General features: G+C 36.5%; 1 protein-coding gene across 3 annotated transcripts in view; it reads right to left on the reverse strand.

The window, feature by feature from the left end:
• ADAM12 (ADAM metallopeptidase domain 12) overlaps window positions 1-17,051 on the reverse strand; it is a 291,574-nt gene that overhangs the window by 228,761 nt on the left and 45,762 nt on the right. For all 3 annotated transcript variants that reach the window (XR_015794354.1, XM_088131906.1, XM_088131905.1), the window contains exon 3: window positions 5,399-5,472. Coding sequence is in view for 2 of the 3 variants with exons in the window: in XM_088131906.1 (XP_087988032.1) it covers window positions 5,399-5,472 (74 nt within the window). In the remaining variant the exon portion in view is untranslated. The remainder of the gene's footprint in view (window positions 1-5,398; window positions 5,473-17,051) is intronic.

Consider the following 17,051-nt stretch of genomic DNA (forward strand, 5'->3'; position numbering starts at 1 on the left):
CCTTAATAAGATCACCTTCATCTGAGTCTGGCATATCTTCATTTTGTGAGAATGACTCCCACTGCCTTGCTTTTTCAAGGTCGTCTGTGGGAAGGAGGGCTTGGTGGCCTCTGTTACAATTGTGGAGTGAGTATGCAGTCGAGATGAATCATGACCAGATAAAGAGTTAATTTTAACATCGCAAAAAACTCTGGTAGGAAAACTTTGAAATGTTGCTAAATATGGCCTCATCTTTAATAGCATTAATGGAATGGTAGTCTGGTTAAAGGATAGCGAAATCCGTTTTCAGTTTTGAACAGTGGGAAGCCATTCGATGGCATGTAGGTCTATCTGACTGTAGTGACAATGCAGAAGTTGACCTAAAGAAGTTTTAATTGCTCTCCTAGAGTCCCAGCGTCCAATATTGAGACTATTCAGAAAGATATAGAGAGCAACCTGCTGTATCTGAAGTAAGCGGTTTTGCTTGTGAGGGTTTTCCTCTTTTGTATGCAGAGAGACATTGGTCTGTATAGGACTACCCCTCTTTACCTTATCAGTGAATAAGGATTTACCAGTAGAGTCATTTAATTGTTGCATACTTTTGTCAGCTTTTTTAACTTTGTTGTCTCACCATTTATCAGAGTGCATGCCAGAGATGTCTTGCTTTATCAGAGTTTCTGCATTAGTTTTAATGGATGTGGCAGGTCCAGCTGCATACTTATAAACAAAAGTCTCAAAGTCTTTTTTCAGCAGATCTAAATCATTTTTTATAGTTGACAGGTGGTCAAATAGCGAAATAACAGTTTGAGCTGTAAGAAGACATTGCCTTGCCATCCACTCCGTTGTATTTTCCCAGGGGAACCTCTCCAAGTTTGGATTTTGCATCTTATTTTTAAACTTGTTTTTATTTCCCTTAGAGTTATTAGGAGAACTAGCAAGTTGTACTGGAGACATACAGTCAGAGACCGAAAGGGAGTCCAGGTTTTCATTTAGCTCTTCCCTGACAGATAATGAAAGCTCTAACAGCTGTTGTTTTTCTAGTTCTGTTTGTAAGTCCCATTCAAGTGATTCAAGGGCTGCAAATTTGTTGGAAGAGGAGGGAAGATTTGCTTTACTTACAGTTTCGTTTCGTGTAAAAAGTTCTTCTATCTTTGGTTGTTTAGCTGATTTTGAGGAGGAGCGAGAACCCAGGCTAATTCCATGTTTCTTCTTCCTTTTTCCCATGTTGGGCAGTCAGCTCAGACACTTTTACTCCACAATCGTCTTGTTGTAGAAAATTGTAAATATATTTAAAATAATCTAATAATAAAAATCCAATTTAAAATCTACATTAGCCTAATATACTTGTTTGACTGAAGCTATCTAAAAAGAGAAAAAAATGTAAAATAGACTGTTTAAAATACTATAAAATTAAAAGGCAGGAGCATAGAAAAACGTGTGTTGCTGGGCTGGTGAATAAGACTCCACCCAGCAAAAACAGAAATTGTAACATTTAGCAAGCAATTTTCTTCCATACTTCACAAATATGCTTTTAAAAAAATGATTAAGCAATATAAACACAGATTTTAAATGCCTGTGTTTTGATTCAGTATATTTACTCAGAAACTGCAACGGTGTTCGTCTTTGTATTCTATTCATACTTCAAGCACACTTATTTAAGTTATTTCAACATCTCTGAAGAGTCAATTTACATTTCTTATGCAAAAATGCATTCTTCAAAAAACCATCATCTTATGCTTCATTAGAGAATGGAAGAGTATACATTATAAGTTCATAAATAATGAATCCACTTTAACTGCTACTTTTCAGAGGCATTTCATCAAGAGGCAAACCTAGGTATGCTACTGACTATGGACTTAATGGGGAACTGTACTTGAATAGTGATGAACATACATATATGATGAACCTATATATTTATGCAACAGGAAAATTACTCTGAATTTAAGATGATCTTCATAAAAGAGAGATTACATAGTAAACAGAGAGAGATCAGATAGTAAAAAGTGTCTAACACCACGGTTGTATTATCAATCACAGTAAGATTTACCTACAATTATAAAAGTAAATTGTCTGGGAGGAAAAAATTACTATCCTTTTTTGATAAATATCATCTTAGCTGTTTTATGTATACAGTGTCTTGATAGCCATACCAACTATAATTGGTATGGTGCATTTAGGCACGCTTTGTCCATAATCCACGCTTAAGGGCCAAAGCACTGTGGTAGGTGATTTTGGTCCTGTGGGGAAGATTATTTCAAGCTGAACTGATCAAACCTTAGAGGAGAAATATATTTTTTTCCTTCTGATTTAGCTCATTTATTATATGAACAGAATATTTTTCTGAATCAATGTATATTTGCAAATAAATAAATAAATAAATAAAATCTAGAAGTATAATTCAAATAATAGACTGAGCTATACTCCTTCTTCCTCCTCAGTACTCAAGGCAGTTTTCCCTGATACTCTCCAGGGATGTGCTGGACTTCAATTCCCATAATCACTAATCAATATTATTGAGGATACCATATTTGAGAAATCTACCTTAAAGATCAGGCAGATCATCTTTAGGATCCTTCCTCTCCCACTTAACGTTCTTTTCTGAATATATACCCTCAATTAAATGCTCATATTTTAACTTTGGTATCTCCCCTAATCCATGACAGTGAGCTAAAATCTCACCTAAATAATTTAATTATTAGTATAATCTTGTGTATACTTTCTGAGAAATAAACACCATAGAGTTTACCAGGGCTAACAAGTTTAGGGTTAACAAAAGATAGGGTGCAATACACCAGGGACTTTTAGAGGAAGAAAATAGTGAGCAATAGTCATGAACTTTGCAAGCGGAATTAGGAGTTCTGGGGATTGAAAGATCACCATAGAGTCATTAAAACAAATTTCATTGACCTGTTGTCAATTGTGAGATCTGGGCCCACAAAGGATGCTTTCTTAGCATTATCAACCAGGGACCCATTTCTTGTCTTCAGAATCTCATGTTCAAAATTATGAAACTGCTCCTGTAAATCAGGTACTGCTGAAACATTTGATTGGTTGATTGATGGAAAGCACTTCTGTGAACTCTGTCTATATGTAGAATGAAGCCTGAAAATAGTGTTGAATATATTAAAAACAAACTAATAGAGGCGAATATGTGTAGCTCAGGGTTCAACTGTGGAGTCCTTGGGGTTCTCTGAGCTTGGTTCTTTTCTTGCAAATATTTCATTGCCTGACTAGGTACCATCTTAGCCAGGTAATGAAATGTTTCCAAGAAAAGAACCAAGCTCAGAGAACCCCAAGGACTTTATAAAAACAAACTGCCTCTCTCTGCAGGATTACTAGATGATAGTCTCATATTGTATCAGTAGAGACAAACAATCAAAGGAGAAGAAACACATCTTGATCACAGCCAAAAGGACAGTAGATTGACCATGTCACATTTCATAAGATGTAGTGACTGAGATTGGGGACAGTAAATTAACATAGTTTATAATGGCAAATGTTGGACAGCCACACTGCCAGTTTCCAGAGATTCATGTTTCCCAAGAGAAATTACTGTTTGCAGGAAAAACTAGTATTTTAAATGTTAAACCCCAGCCTTTCAACCCCCTAGCAACATCACTGGTCTCTCTAGTAGAATTAATAAGGAATCTCAATGGATTCTGCTGGGAGCCAATTTGGGTGACTTGCTCCTTTATGACTAACCCTTTGCAGAAAGTACAGCTAGCATTTGCCTTCCTGAGGGAGGATGGGAATTGTGGTGGGGGATAAAGGGGTTCGACCTCTTAAGTGTATGAAATGGCAGAGGATGTGGCTTTTGTTTTTAAACTGTAAAACTATCTCCTATGCTCATATCAGTGCAGAGGTTTTTGCAGAAAAATGTTGGTTTCCTTATCGTTTCCTGAAATAGCTTATGCCTACACAAAAATGCTGGACAAATGAAAGAATCTCTTATATTAAAAACTCTTGTTATATACTTAAGCCAAGGGGAAGATTAACAGATGTACAATTTGCAAGCCCAATTTCATCCTCCTACTATGGTTAGGAAGCTATTTTCTTCCCTCTAATAGAGTCCTGAATAGGTTCAGGTAACTAGTTTCCTATTTTAGCGTTAGGTGCCAGACCCTCATGATCTGACTTATTTTGTATATGTAATGACTTCCATGTACTGACTATGCTGGGGCAGCAGTTCCTTCTTTGGTATTTATGGTAGCTCAAGAATCTTCCGTACATATACCTGAGCTGGTTGTTCATCAAATTCTGCTCCACTCTGTTTATCTGCTTGCATTTAGGGGCAGAGTTCTAGACCAAAACAATTTTTTCTAGAGATTTTTAATCTTGTTCATTCACTCTCATTTTTAATCTGAATAAATGTTTGCACATACTATATATTGGCTGGGTGGGCTACTCATCCACACAGCTTGAGCCAGGAATGTATAAATGAATAACATACAGACCCTTAGCCCAGTCTAGGATGACTCAGTGGTTACAAATAGCAAATCACACATGCTTTATTTTCGGTTTTACAAAGCCAAGGATTCCACAGTCTGTCAGTTGGAGAAAACAGAGAAAAAAACTATATCTTCAGATGCCAACAATAAAAGGTATAGATTTTAAAATGCCAGTGTATTCAGTCAATTAGGTAATGACATTTGGGAGTATCAGACTGATACCAACCAAGCAACTCCTTTATCCCAAAGCAAATTATTGGTCTTTTCTATCCTAAAAGGAGTCAGTGCTCCTGACTGGCACATCAGAAGGATTGTGTATATGCACAATCAATGGTCATGCATATCCTTCTTGAGAAAAAAGGTTATGATAGACCAAGTCCCTGTGCCATTCTCTTTCTAACCTTTGATGAACCTTTGATGGGTGACTCTAAAAGTCTAAGATCACTATGCTGCTATTCTTGCAATGAGCAAGACAATAGATTATGAGTTGGTTTGGTAAAATTTATTATATTACTCTCAGTTTTCCTACCTTCCAACTAGTAGAAGGTCAAACAGAGTTAAAAAGTTTTTTAATTGCAAAAAAGTGAATAGCAAACCAACTAGTGATTGTCCCTGTGTAGGCTAACTCATTCCAAACTATACCATGGTATCAAAACAAAGCAATACCTGTCTAAGATTATGTCTCATAATGTGAACAAGCAGGTCTATTGAAGGGAGAAAGTGAAACAAGCTTAAAGAATTGCCAAAAGAAATGCGTGATTTGTGCACAAACTGTCATAGAATTACCACCTGGTTTTAAGTAATGGAATAAACCTTTAGAAACATGGTTATATAAGCTGATTTTTCCAAAGCTAGAAAGTAGTCAGGGCCATACTTCTCCATACATTACAAATATAACCCATCAGTTTTAACTTGGTAATCCATTCACTTGTACTATTATACTGCAAAGAATACAAATTAGAACCACTTACTCATTTCTCTCCAGACTAATGACAAGTTGTTCACTTTCAGCTTGTATAAGAAATTTCAGCATTGCTGGGTGAGTCTGAAAAATGAAATGGAAAAGTAGTTTCATTACAGCAAAAAGAAACTCTGCAACAGGTATAAAGGCTGCAAAATTGGGCCCCTACTGTAGGAAGACAAGCAGCAGAATGGAATTCAAAGTAAAGATACAAGAAAGTAGTATTCATAAGAATTCTTTTTGCATTTAAATAGAAGCAAGCATCTCAAAAAACATTCATTTTACTTGACACTTATATTTATGTTAGCCAACCACAGAAATCCTTAAACATGTTAAAGGTACTGATTTAGCACTTCAAAGAGAAATTCAGTCATGCGCCTGAACTGGTAGACTTTATTCTGCTACAGACTTTTGTATGACTATGTATTCAAGAACAGGAAATCTGTTCTTAATTAAAATCTTTCCTACATGGGATAGTGCATATATACATATACATACACAAATACTAAGAATCTAACATGACAGATATGCTAGAAGAAAAGTATCAATGTATAAATATGACCTCTGGTCCCAAAATAATATCAAATTCATATTTCATGATGAAATGTAGAGCCTTTTCCCACAGGTAGGTTACATCAACAACAAAGTGCTCCATCAACCTCTGATTTGCACAACATATGCATCATGATATGCATCATGCTACAACCATGACTAAGAATTCTCTGTTCTGTTTTTCCATGTAAATTGCTTCATTTGTCTAGAAATATTTGCCTCTTCCTGCAGGACAGTCCTATGAGATCAGGACCAGTCAGTGTTTTCCTCATGCTGTCCCTTACCATTTCATTCACATCATTCATGCAGTTACCTTAGTTGTCTCCCCTTCCCAGTCCCTGCCCATTCTGAGGTTAGTCACGAAAGACTAGGGTGGGTTTCAAAATACATGTTGCATTTTAAAAGCTACTGCACATAACGTTAATGAACTTCTTCATTTGCTCATACTTCTACCCACCTCTGCCTGAGAAGGGTAGATTGCAATAATTGTACAAGAATCTTTAGGATTTTCTCAGTAGATGTTATGTATGACTGACATATTCACTTACTGATGTACTCTCTATAGTTTACTTCTGTTGATATTGGGTTTCAGCAGACAAAACATGGATACTATGGGAGGAGGGGAGGCACCAGCCTGGGTATACCAGATTGCAGAGAACTAAGGAGAATTGTTGTGTGCTTACTCAGGTGGTAGGGGAGTGATTAGTACAGGGAGGTCAGGGGATGGAGTGGACTGGTCAGTTTTAGACTAATCTAAATTTCACTGTAATTAGACAAATCATAGTGACACAAAACTCAAAAATCAAGGGTGGTACAGATTACTCATTTCCAAAGTCCTTTCATTTTATAATGGCAAAGTCAAGGCAAGGTAGCTATTAGAATAATTTTGGTGAAAAACCCTTTGGTTTTACTTCAATTATCATCTTATAGAATGAAACTAAGCTAGAATAAGCATAGTTTATATTGGACAAAGATGGATAGGCAGCTTATTTTCAAAGACAAAGAGATCTCCCACTCATTCTTTTGATTCCTTTGCTTTTGATAAATAAGTCTTATGCAAGACATATTACACAACAGAACATTTCCCTAAAGAACACATGAGGTATTGAAGACTTTTTTCTTTTTGCTCTTTCATATGCACTAAAGGCTATATTTTTACTCCTCTATTCATGAAGCCATTCTTAGCAACCTAGAGTTTGGTTTAATAACTTTTCCCATGACCTTCTCCCTGCTCTATTGGACCATACATATTCCTTTCTAATGAAGCATACACAAATATTAGCCCTATGAGAGCTTTCACCCCCACACTCAAAGTACTAGCAGCATTAGTGTTGAACAAGAAGGCTCTCTGTTTGCTCTCTTTGGTAAAATCACTTCCCCTAGGACTGTGTGGGAGAAGACAGAAGGTTTTCTTAGACCAGTCTGTCTTGGGATCTGTGAAACAGTCAGTGGGAATAAGTTTGACAAAAGCAGTTACAGGAAGCAACATTTCCCATGAACTCACAGAAGGTATTGTTACAATCAGGAGGATTCCAGGTGACTCAGCCACACATGTACAAAAGTCTCATATTCAAAAGTCACATACATATTCTTACCTTATATGTCAATAGTGAGTTTCAGCAGGACTTCTTTCCATTCAGGTAAGTAATTATATTAACATGCAGCGATTGATAAAATATGCAATACCAGAATCCTAAATAAATGTTTAGGCAAAATCACTGGCATTCACCAGGCACCTGGGTCTTATTTCTAGCTCTATTTAGAAACACTTGATTACCAGTCTTACTTAAAATCATACCTAGTGATTTCACAGACAGCTCCATCGAGATTGGCGAGGGTGGGGGGAGGTCAGCATGGAAATAGATTTTTTTTTTTTTACTTTCCAGTCTAAAAGGCTGATAGTCCCTCATCTAAACACTAGCCTGCTTAGCTTCTGAATTCAGACAAATTAGCCAGTTTTGTTCTAGGTAAAAAAATATTTCATAAATCTAGAAGTAAATACTGTAGAACTTGGAAAGGACAAGAGTTAAGATATTGCAATAGCAGCATAAACTTGGACCAGGCCTGGGACTCTCTTTCTAACACACAAAATAAATAACATGGTTATTCATTAATTCCCAGTAGTTTTCACTGTACAATAATAATTATTAGGTTCTATTTAATATGTATGTCTGTACACGTCGGTTCACGTACACATACCCTTTGGTGACTACGTTGTTCTGAAATATACTCAACTTTTTAGATACTGTACCTCTTGGAATGAGTTCAGTCAGGGCAGAATAATGTACTGCAGCTCCAAATTATACATTTAAACATTATGTTAGGATTAAAGCATTCAACATTTTAAACAGGATTGTTTCCTAGAATATTTGCTTTTTGGAAAAAGGATCTTCAACACATCTCTCTCTATATATGTATGTATGCTAAATTCTTCATCTTACACACACATACACATGTGCACACACAAAGTAGCCCCAAAGAAGAGTGCTAGAGGCAAAGAAATGCTAAGATTTTGTGTCAACTGAAACAAGTCAAGAAATACTTGGATAGGTTTTTTTTCTACCAATTTTACAAGTGACTCTTATATTCTGGCCCAGTAATAAAGAATACTTCTTTCCTTCAACATTAGTATTTGTACAAAAAATTAAAATATAATGGGTAAAACTATTTATAGTACTTCATTAATAGCTAATTCTTACTCATGATTACTCTTTATGATTATGATGGACATTTTCCTCTAATGATACTGATTCAGTCAGATGAGCAAGATACATGTCCCTTTAAGAACTGCTATTAGCATTGCAAATAGAGGGCATATCCACAGTTATTGTTTAAAGTGCTTCTAGCCTGTGCTTATGCCCACTTTACTCTAAACTGGCTTGAGAAAATCCTATTTGACTGGGACACTTTGGCAACAGGCTGCAAAGCATTCAGTCTGAACAGCGGCTACCAGGTCCAACTGGACAGTTCCCCTGCTGCTGTGCCCTCCCACCTGTTGACTACAGGAAAGCAATTGCCAATGGGCTGGTCTTCATGCGTTTATATACTTGTGTGTTTGTGTCTGTGTATGCATCTGTCTGAATTTATACAAAATTAAAGCATCAAGATGCATCTACACGCCCCTGCAAAGCAGCCAGTTAACAACTGGGTTTAGACTGTAACAAACTGAAGTGTGTAATCCAAAACAAAGAAGATCACTTGAGGCAACATAAATATATTGTGGAAGTAGGGCAGAAAAATGCATCCTGAGGTCATTCCGAGGGTGAGCGGGGATTAATACAGGGTGGCATAGTCAGCTTCTGCCCTCCAGAAATAGTTGCCTGCCCATTCTGGCAGTGAGGATTAGCCCATAGTCACCAAAATCTATCTTAAATTTATTCTCATTCTTGGGGTCTAGTTATGCACTTTTTTCTAGATATTTTTCCACAATATTTTTAGTGCCCTAAAATAAGAAAATGGGAGAAGACACTAGAGCAAGATATTGCCAATTATTTTATTTCATATCTCTACTTTTGTATCTGATATATCTATAATTAGATCCACTTTTAGAATGTGACCAGATAGAGATTAAGTTTTCTTAGTAAATTGAACAAATGAAAAAATATTTCAGAGAAGTATGATTCCAAGTTCTTAAATTAGGAACAGGAAAATAATTAAAATAAATATAGGACAAAATCCTTGTTAAAAATATTAGAAGATGAGTGAATTTTGGTCTTTATTCCTTATTGTTACAGAGCTCAAATGGTCCCGTTCATGCACAAGAGGATAACATCAGCGGATTCAGGAAACTGTGATGCTCACAGTAATACAGAAAATCTTGCTTAATTAAATTAGTAAACTGCTGAGGAGTCCACATATTCATATGCATGGAATGCTGACTTATTGTTAAGAGAAAGAACAATAAAAGACATATCTTGCAATTATTGCAACCTCAGCTTCATAGCATAGCCCTCATCCAAGAGCACTCCATGTACATTTTTTTCTCTTTACCATGGACAGCTAAAGATCAAGCAACCATTACATTAATTATATAAATGCAATTGTGTCTGTTTCTTAAAAAGTAAGTAAGAGCCACTGACAGATCACTATAACTGAGAATGTAATTCTTCCCTTTCCATAAACTCTACAAAAATAGATTCATCTCCAAAACAGATGTTTATATGCAGGAGGCATTTCAGTGGGCACAGAATTAGCAAAGAGTACCTAAGAATGAGCCAAAGTTTTTATTAGGAACTTGGCAAAGGGGAAAGTTTAAATTCCCCTTCTCTACTCTGCCTCACCTAAAGTCTGATACATCCTTCTGGGTCTGCTATTTACACTCTTGAAAACCAATATGTTAAATGCATTTATTGCCATGTTAACTTCAACCCTAATCAGTTCTAGATGGCAATAGGAGCAAAGCTTCAGTATACAAACTGTTAGAAAGAAATCTTACCAGGATCGTTTCTGAGCTGGGAATAAAATATGCAGGCAGTTGCTTGAACCAGAGGTGAGGTTTATTTCCAAGAGCACAACATAGAGTCAGCTGTTGGAGGTGGCCACGCCAAGTCATCCCTGGAAGCTCTCTGTAAAGAGAAACCTTGCTTTTGTTCCTCAAAAGCATGTGAAAGCGCGCCCTTTAGGAATTCCGAGAAAATGCACTTAGCTGGCGTTCCCAGAGGGAGCACTCTGCTGAGTCGCAGTTTCCGTTTGTTCAGCATTGCTGATTGAAATGGTAATCTCTTTCGGGGAAAGGATCTTTTCTTATTTATTCAAGGAGACCTCCAGCTAAATTCAGCCTAGAAGGAATATTCTGTAGCCCCCGCCCTTTGGAATATCTTGCCCCTGGAGGTGAGATTGGCCCCCTCACTCCTGGCCTTTCAGAGGGATCTGAAGACCTGGCTCTGCCATCTGGCCTGGGGCGAGGAGGGGGATCATCAAGTGTGGGGTTGGCTAGTCCCTTAGTGACCTGGCGTTGCTGCCTTGAACCATTGGCCTCCTGGATTTTTTTCCCTTTTATTTTTGTGAATGTGAACTGTTATAGGTTTTAATTGTATATTTATTTATTATTTTAACCTGTTGTGAGCCACCCAGAGTCCCCCATTGGGGGGAAATGGGTAGGGAACAAATTTAAAAAATAAACAAACAAACATTCACCTGATTAGACTGGCATTTCCCACTGCATTTTAGTCTTTGTGTTGAGCCCATTCTAATTGTAATGTTTAACTTTTTGCCCTGATTATGGCAGGAAGACTGCATGGTGAGAGGATTTGATTTCTTTCCCACAAACCTTGATAGTTTAACATTATGGTGGATAGATAATTCAATGAAAATGTTCGCCCAATGGGAAGCACTTACGAAAAAAGCAAAGCAAGATTTTGTCAATATCTGCTAGATTCACAATCTATGGTGAAACAACTATGGAATACCATATAAAGTTTTAGTCACCATCTGAAAATGGATATTACAGAGCTGGAAAAGGTCCAGAAAAGAAAACCAAAATGATCAAGAAACTGGATATTACAGAGAACTCCTACTCCCCGTGTTATATTCTCAGAAGTCTGAGACTTCTTCTTAGTTGAAGAAATATAAATAAAGGTGTGTGTAAAGATGTAAAGGCATATAACATGGGTGTACACAGTATGGAGAAAGTGGATAGGGAAAAATATTTATTCCATTTCCATAATACTATCATCCAATGAAATTAGACTGTGAGAAATTCAAGAGAGCTAGAAAAAAAAAAAGTTTTTCACAAGGCATATAAGGAATTAATGTCTTGATTGAGGACATATTAATTACTCAAGTTAGCACAGAGGGCAGCTTCTTTTGACTGGGTATTACCTGTCAAAATATGTACTGTATATGTCAACTCTTACTGATTTCTTACTTATTTCCAAGTACAATTGTATACTAGCAATGCTACAGAATTTAGTAAAAAGTGAAATTCAAAGTAGATCTGTACTTCCGAGCATGATGGAACTGCAGTGAGTCAAGTTAGGAACTTGCATGACACCAGTGGACTTGGATTTGTTTCAAACTCCTCAACAATATATTTTTTTGAGCAATCAGAAGTACACAGCAGTGTAATATAATATGATATAATATTAATATACCTATGGATGTATGTAAGAGCTCTATGATAGTCTCTTAACCATAATCTGTAGCATGAATTTTGCCTTTTTCTATTACTATATCCTGAGTTGATGTTTTAATTGCTTTATCCACTTTAACTTTCAATACATTATTTTTTACAATATTAAGAACTTAATTAGGATTTTAATAGCAATATTTATTGATTTCTTCAATATTCAGGATTGGAATACTTGTTGCAAAAGAGTGATCAGAACTTGTTTGTATTACGATCTTAGAATTTTAAGAGATGTCAAAGGGTCTGATATAACTTTATTCTATTAATTCAGAATATAGTTAGTATGCTGATTCTAATCCAAGTTGAATTTGAAGGAGTATTAAGAGTTTGCTTCTGTGAATTAAAACTCAATGTCAGGCATCTTAATGCACTGTTAGTTGATTACTTGTTTCATTAACCTATTTTTCTCTTCTCCTTTACTTCAAGTCAAATTGGTATGACCCATTACATGGGTTTTATGCCAGTATCCCTTAGCACCAATTTCAGACTGTTTAAGCATCTCTATAAAATGAGCCTCTGGCGACTTTTTTTTCTTGGCTTATTGTAAGCTGCAGTCATTTTGCATGCATGTTCCATTTTTCGCAGGAGTTATATGGAATTTAGGCCAAAGTGAAGAGCAAGCAGTTAACATTTTTCTCTTTTGAATTTTCCATCGTTTTTGGAGAACTTCTGACAGTGATAAATGGAATAAGTAGAAAGCCAGATAAATTGCTGTTAATATTTCAAAAAATGAAAGTAAAATTTCACCTCTCATCTCACCAGTATATTCTGGATAAAGCATGAATCATTCAAAGTCTGTATTTCCAAGGGACACAAAGTTTATACATTGAAGGATTATGTCTACTGGAAAGTTATTTTGAAATTACATAATAAAATACACATAAAGAGAGGATGAATTGGCCTAAAGATAGAACGGTCTATAATACATATTTTAAAAGTACATTTCATCATTGTTTGGGCAAAATAAAAGTCATCAGTAATTCCAAGGCCGTTATTGGAAATTCTTGTTCTAGGACAAATAGGAAATCATTAACAAGATTTCTTCCAGGCCCTTGTTAATCACCTTACAATATTCAGCCTATCTTTAAAAGGCAGATGGTTGGATTTACATTTTGAGAATGTCTGTGTTTTGAGAGTCTTCACATTTAGAACAAAACAATATACAAACTTCATTTTAGAATTGATGTACCATGTATCTACCATCCAAAAAACCTAAATGTTCTGAAAACCTAATTTTCAGGGATAAGTAGTTTAATAAATTTACAACAACACTTGTACAACACTGATATGGCTAAATATTTAAAATGCATAGATCTTTTTTCATAATAATATATCTTAAGGAGTTTTTAAGCACATTTATTAGCAGATAAAAATGATCATACACTTAAAATGTTAACACAACAAAAAGGATTTCACTTGGAATGTAGACAAATAAACAAAATGGAGATAAAATATATTTAGGATTTCTCTTTGATATGTATAAAGGAATATAAGCAAAATGTTAGTTAAATCAATCAGTTGTTATTATAGCTAACATCAGAGTCAAAGCAGAAAGTTTAGTTCTTCAAAAAAACTAAATATCAGTGTAATGCAGCAAAAATTATGTTCTAGAAAGAGCCCCTCAAAATATATATGTAAAATGTATATGAAGGACAGAGACAAGCTCAGTCATCTTTCTACATTTTTACTCAAAGAAATGTGGGAGAGATAAAATATTTATTGAACTAGTCACATTGTAAGATTCCAAATATTTTAATTATCTGGACTTGTTTCTTCAGAAAATCCACTCCTTTTTCCTGCTCAATCTCTAAAATACATTTTGGGAACATCTATTTTTCATACTACAAGCCTTTGTCCCTTACTGGAAGCTCTCTAAAGCTTTCACATGATGGACAAAATCTAGGATTTTTAAAAGAAATTTAAGAAAAATCATATTCATTCATTCATTAAGCCAAAAGGTTATGTTTCCTCATACAAGCTGCTAAGGGAAAAATGTGATTGCACAGCTAAAGAAGGCAGAGCGGCCAATGATGATTTCACCAGATACAAGCAACAGCGTGCTTGCCTATAGGGCCCTACAGGGAATATCTGGGGACAAGAGAGGCAGTATAAATGGACCTTCTTTCTACAAAGCTGATGGTTATGATCCCAAGGCAAAGAAATTCTAGCAACTCAGGAATCAGCACCCATATCTCAAAGGTCACAGAGATCACAGACGTCAGTGTCGTATGTTATGTGCTGCATTGGGACTAGAACATTTTGCTACACCAGCACAGTGTCAACAGCTCCAGTGACTATGCTTCACAGAGGTGTTAAATTTAGTTTGTTGCCTCCTTGCCTGCCACCTGACAGTTTAGTGGAGCCTGGGCTTCATTACATTTGACATGGAAGATGAGGGCCCTAGGTCATAATGTATCTGGCACTACACGCTGCTAATCAAATTGTACAACATACCAATCAGATACTTTTTTCTATTGACCATTCCTCTCTCCTATTTCCCTTTCAAAGATGTTAAATGGAGAAGAAAATAAGATTCTGGGTTAAAAAAAAATGCTTTCAGGGTTTAACATCATCCCTTAAATTACAACGAGAAAGGTGCTTTGTTTTTTAATGCTGGTAGGATGCTTAAAAAGAAAGAGTGATAAATTAAACATTTGGAACAGTTGGACACTTTAATGGGCAGATTTTCCCTCTTTTCCGAGCTATATTTTCTCTGAAAAGAGACAAAATCTGCCTGTTTAAGATATCTCAATTGCTCTCTACTTCTTAATAAATGCATGCCCAAAAAAGCGTATCTTTAGATAAAGAGGAAATGTTATTCAATCTGTTTGCATGTATTAAAAGTAAATCAAAGCTATAGAGAGGAAATCTGTGCAAATACATCATCTTAGTAATGTCCTTAAAGCTATTAAGCCTTTTTCCAACAGGCATCTCAATTCTAGGGAACAATGCTATTCTGTCTCTTAGTGGCAGCTTGGAGAAAAGTAGACATTTGCTCAAAGGGGAAGAAGACTGCTCTACCTTTCTGCTTTGTATATAAATAAAAATTAGCTTCCATGATGTCACTTGGCTTTTATCAAAGACCAACTTCTCAAGAGAGAAGGAAAGCTTCTTTTTAAAAACAGTACAACTTAACACTCTCTAAATGTGTTGGATTACTACTCTCAGAATTTCCAGCCAGTGATGGCCAAAGGCCATGATTGTTGCAGTCTGGCATATCTAGAGGATTATGGTCCACTAGAGAGATGCCATACCATTTTGTTCTGCTCTGTTCAGAATCCATTAAAAGCAAAAAAGCAGATGGAAGCAATCACACTGGTGGTAAATAGGAGAATGTAGGGACTACTTACCTGCTTCAGAGGTCTGATCCAGAATATTGGAAATGTTCTGATCCATTCCAGATCATTCAGACATCAGTTTGTTACCTTGGTTCCTGGTTTTAGAGCAAGATTCAGAAACTTGTTCTCTCATTGTATAGCTACAGGGCTGTAACTTTTTTTCCTCAGACTGGGAGAAAAACTGGCAGATAAGCTAGAGCTTTTGAAGTGCTGAGGTCTGCTCAGTTTAACCAAAGTCTGTGCATGGGTTTTTAAGTTATGCTTACGTATTTGTCAAAGAGCCTATAACTGTTGTTTGGGGCCAAATTTGCAACATAGCAGCCCTTTCTTTAAGGAACACCCATGTCAATTTTTCTTCAGGATGGGGGGGGGTTGATACAAAGAGAAGGGATGCTTGTAAGGAAAGCAACGGTGTCCTTTTTTCCAAATGCTGAGCAGAAGGGATTAACTCCCTGGTCTTTTCCACCTGCTCTTTCTGAAGATGATTCTGTGAAAATGACAGAATGAGGGATACAAATGATTGAACTGAGAAAGGGTCAAATTATTAACAAATATATGAAAGTTGTAGCACTAGAGTCTTGAAGTTCCAGAGATACTAGGAACAGAGTTTTGTTGAAGTATGGAATCAGATTCCCACTAGTTTCTTCTGCCTCAGAACACTACCAATTTGTTCTGAATTCTCCAAATTCACCTTGTCATCTGCGATCAGCCACATCCAATGTAAATCTTGTGGAGTCCTTGGGGTTCTCCGAGCTTGGTTCTTTTCTTGCAAATGTTTCATTACCTGGCTAGGTAACATCTTCAGTGCTAAAAGGGGATGGGGTTTGCTCTCTATTTATATACTGTGGCATGTCTTGCCAGTGCTGGTGGGGGTGGGGTTTTTGTTTTGCTCCTCTGGTAGTTCCTTGATTAGCATATGTTTACTGCTTGATTGTGTGCCTGGTGGTAACCCTTGCTTATCTGGGTGATGATTGCTGGTGAGGCGACCTTCTGGACTTTTGTCTCTTTTGAATCGTATGTAGATGCTGTTTATGTGTCTGTTAATTGCTGCCTTGTCTGAATAACAAGCTTCCAAGAATTCTCTTGCATTTCTGGATTTAACTTGGTCTAAAATGCTGAGAGTTTCCCAGTTAAAACTATGGTTCAGTCTGTCCATGTGTTGTGAGATTAAGGAGTTTTCATCATGTCTTCTGACTGCTAGTTGGTGCTCATGGATATGCTCTGCTAGTCTTCTGCCTGTCTGTCCTACATAGTGCTTGTTACAGTCCTTACACTGTATGTTGTAGACTCCTGTTTTTTCTTCTTGTGCTACTAGGTCTTTTGGTTTACCTAAGATATTTTGGAGTGATTTTGTTGGTTTGTGTGCTACAGGGATGCCATGTGGTTGTAATAGTCTGTTGGTGGTTTCTGAGACATTTCTGATGTATGGCAGTGTGATCCTTTTCATAGCTTGTGTAGGTTGTGTTGTAGTAGGTTGAGTGGTCAGGCACTTTTTGATAAAGTTGCGTGGATATCCATTTTTGTTGGAAGATGTTGTATAGGTGGTCTGTTTCCTTTTTCTGCTGTTCTGGGTTGCTGCAATGCGTTTGTGCTTGCTTACCTAGCTGGGTAATGAAACGTTTGCAAGAAAAGAACCAAGCTCAGAG

The sequence above is a fragment of the Python bivittatus genome, unplaced genomic scaffold, assembly GCF_059951505.1.
Source record: "Python bivittatus isolate LINGU-HERP-01145 unplaced genomic scaffold, Pbiv_v1 ctg000980_np1212, whole genome shotgun sequence".
Classification (NCBI taxonomy): Eukaryota; Metazoa; Chordata; class Lepidosauria; order Squamata; family Pythonidae; genus Python; species Python bivittatus.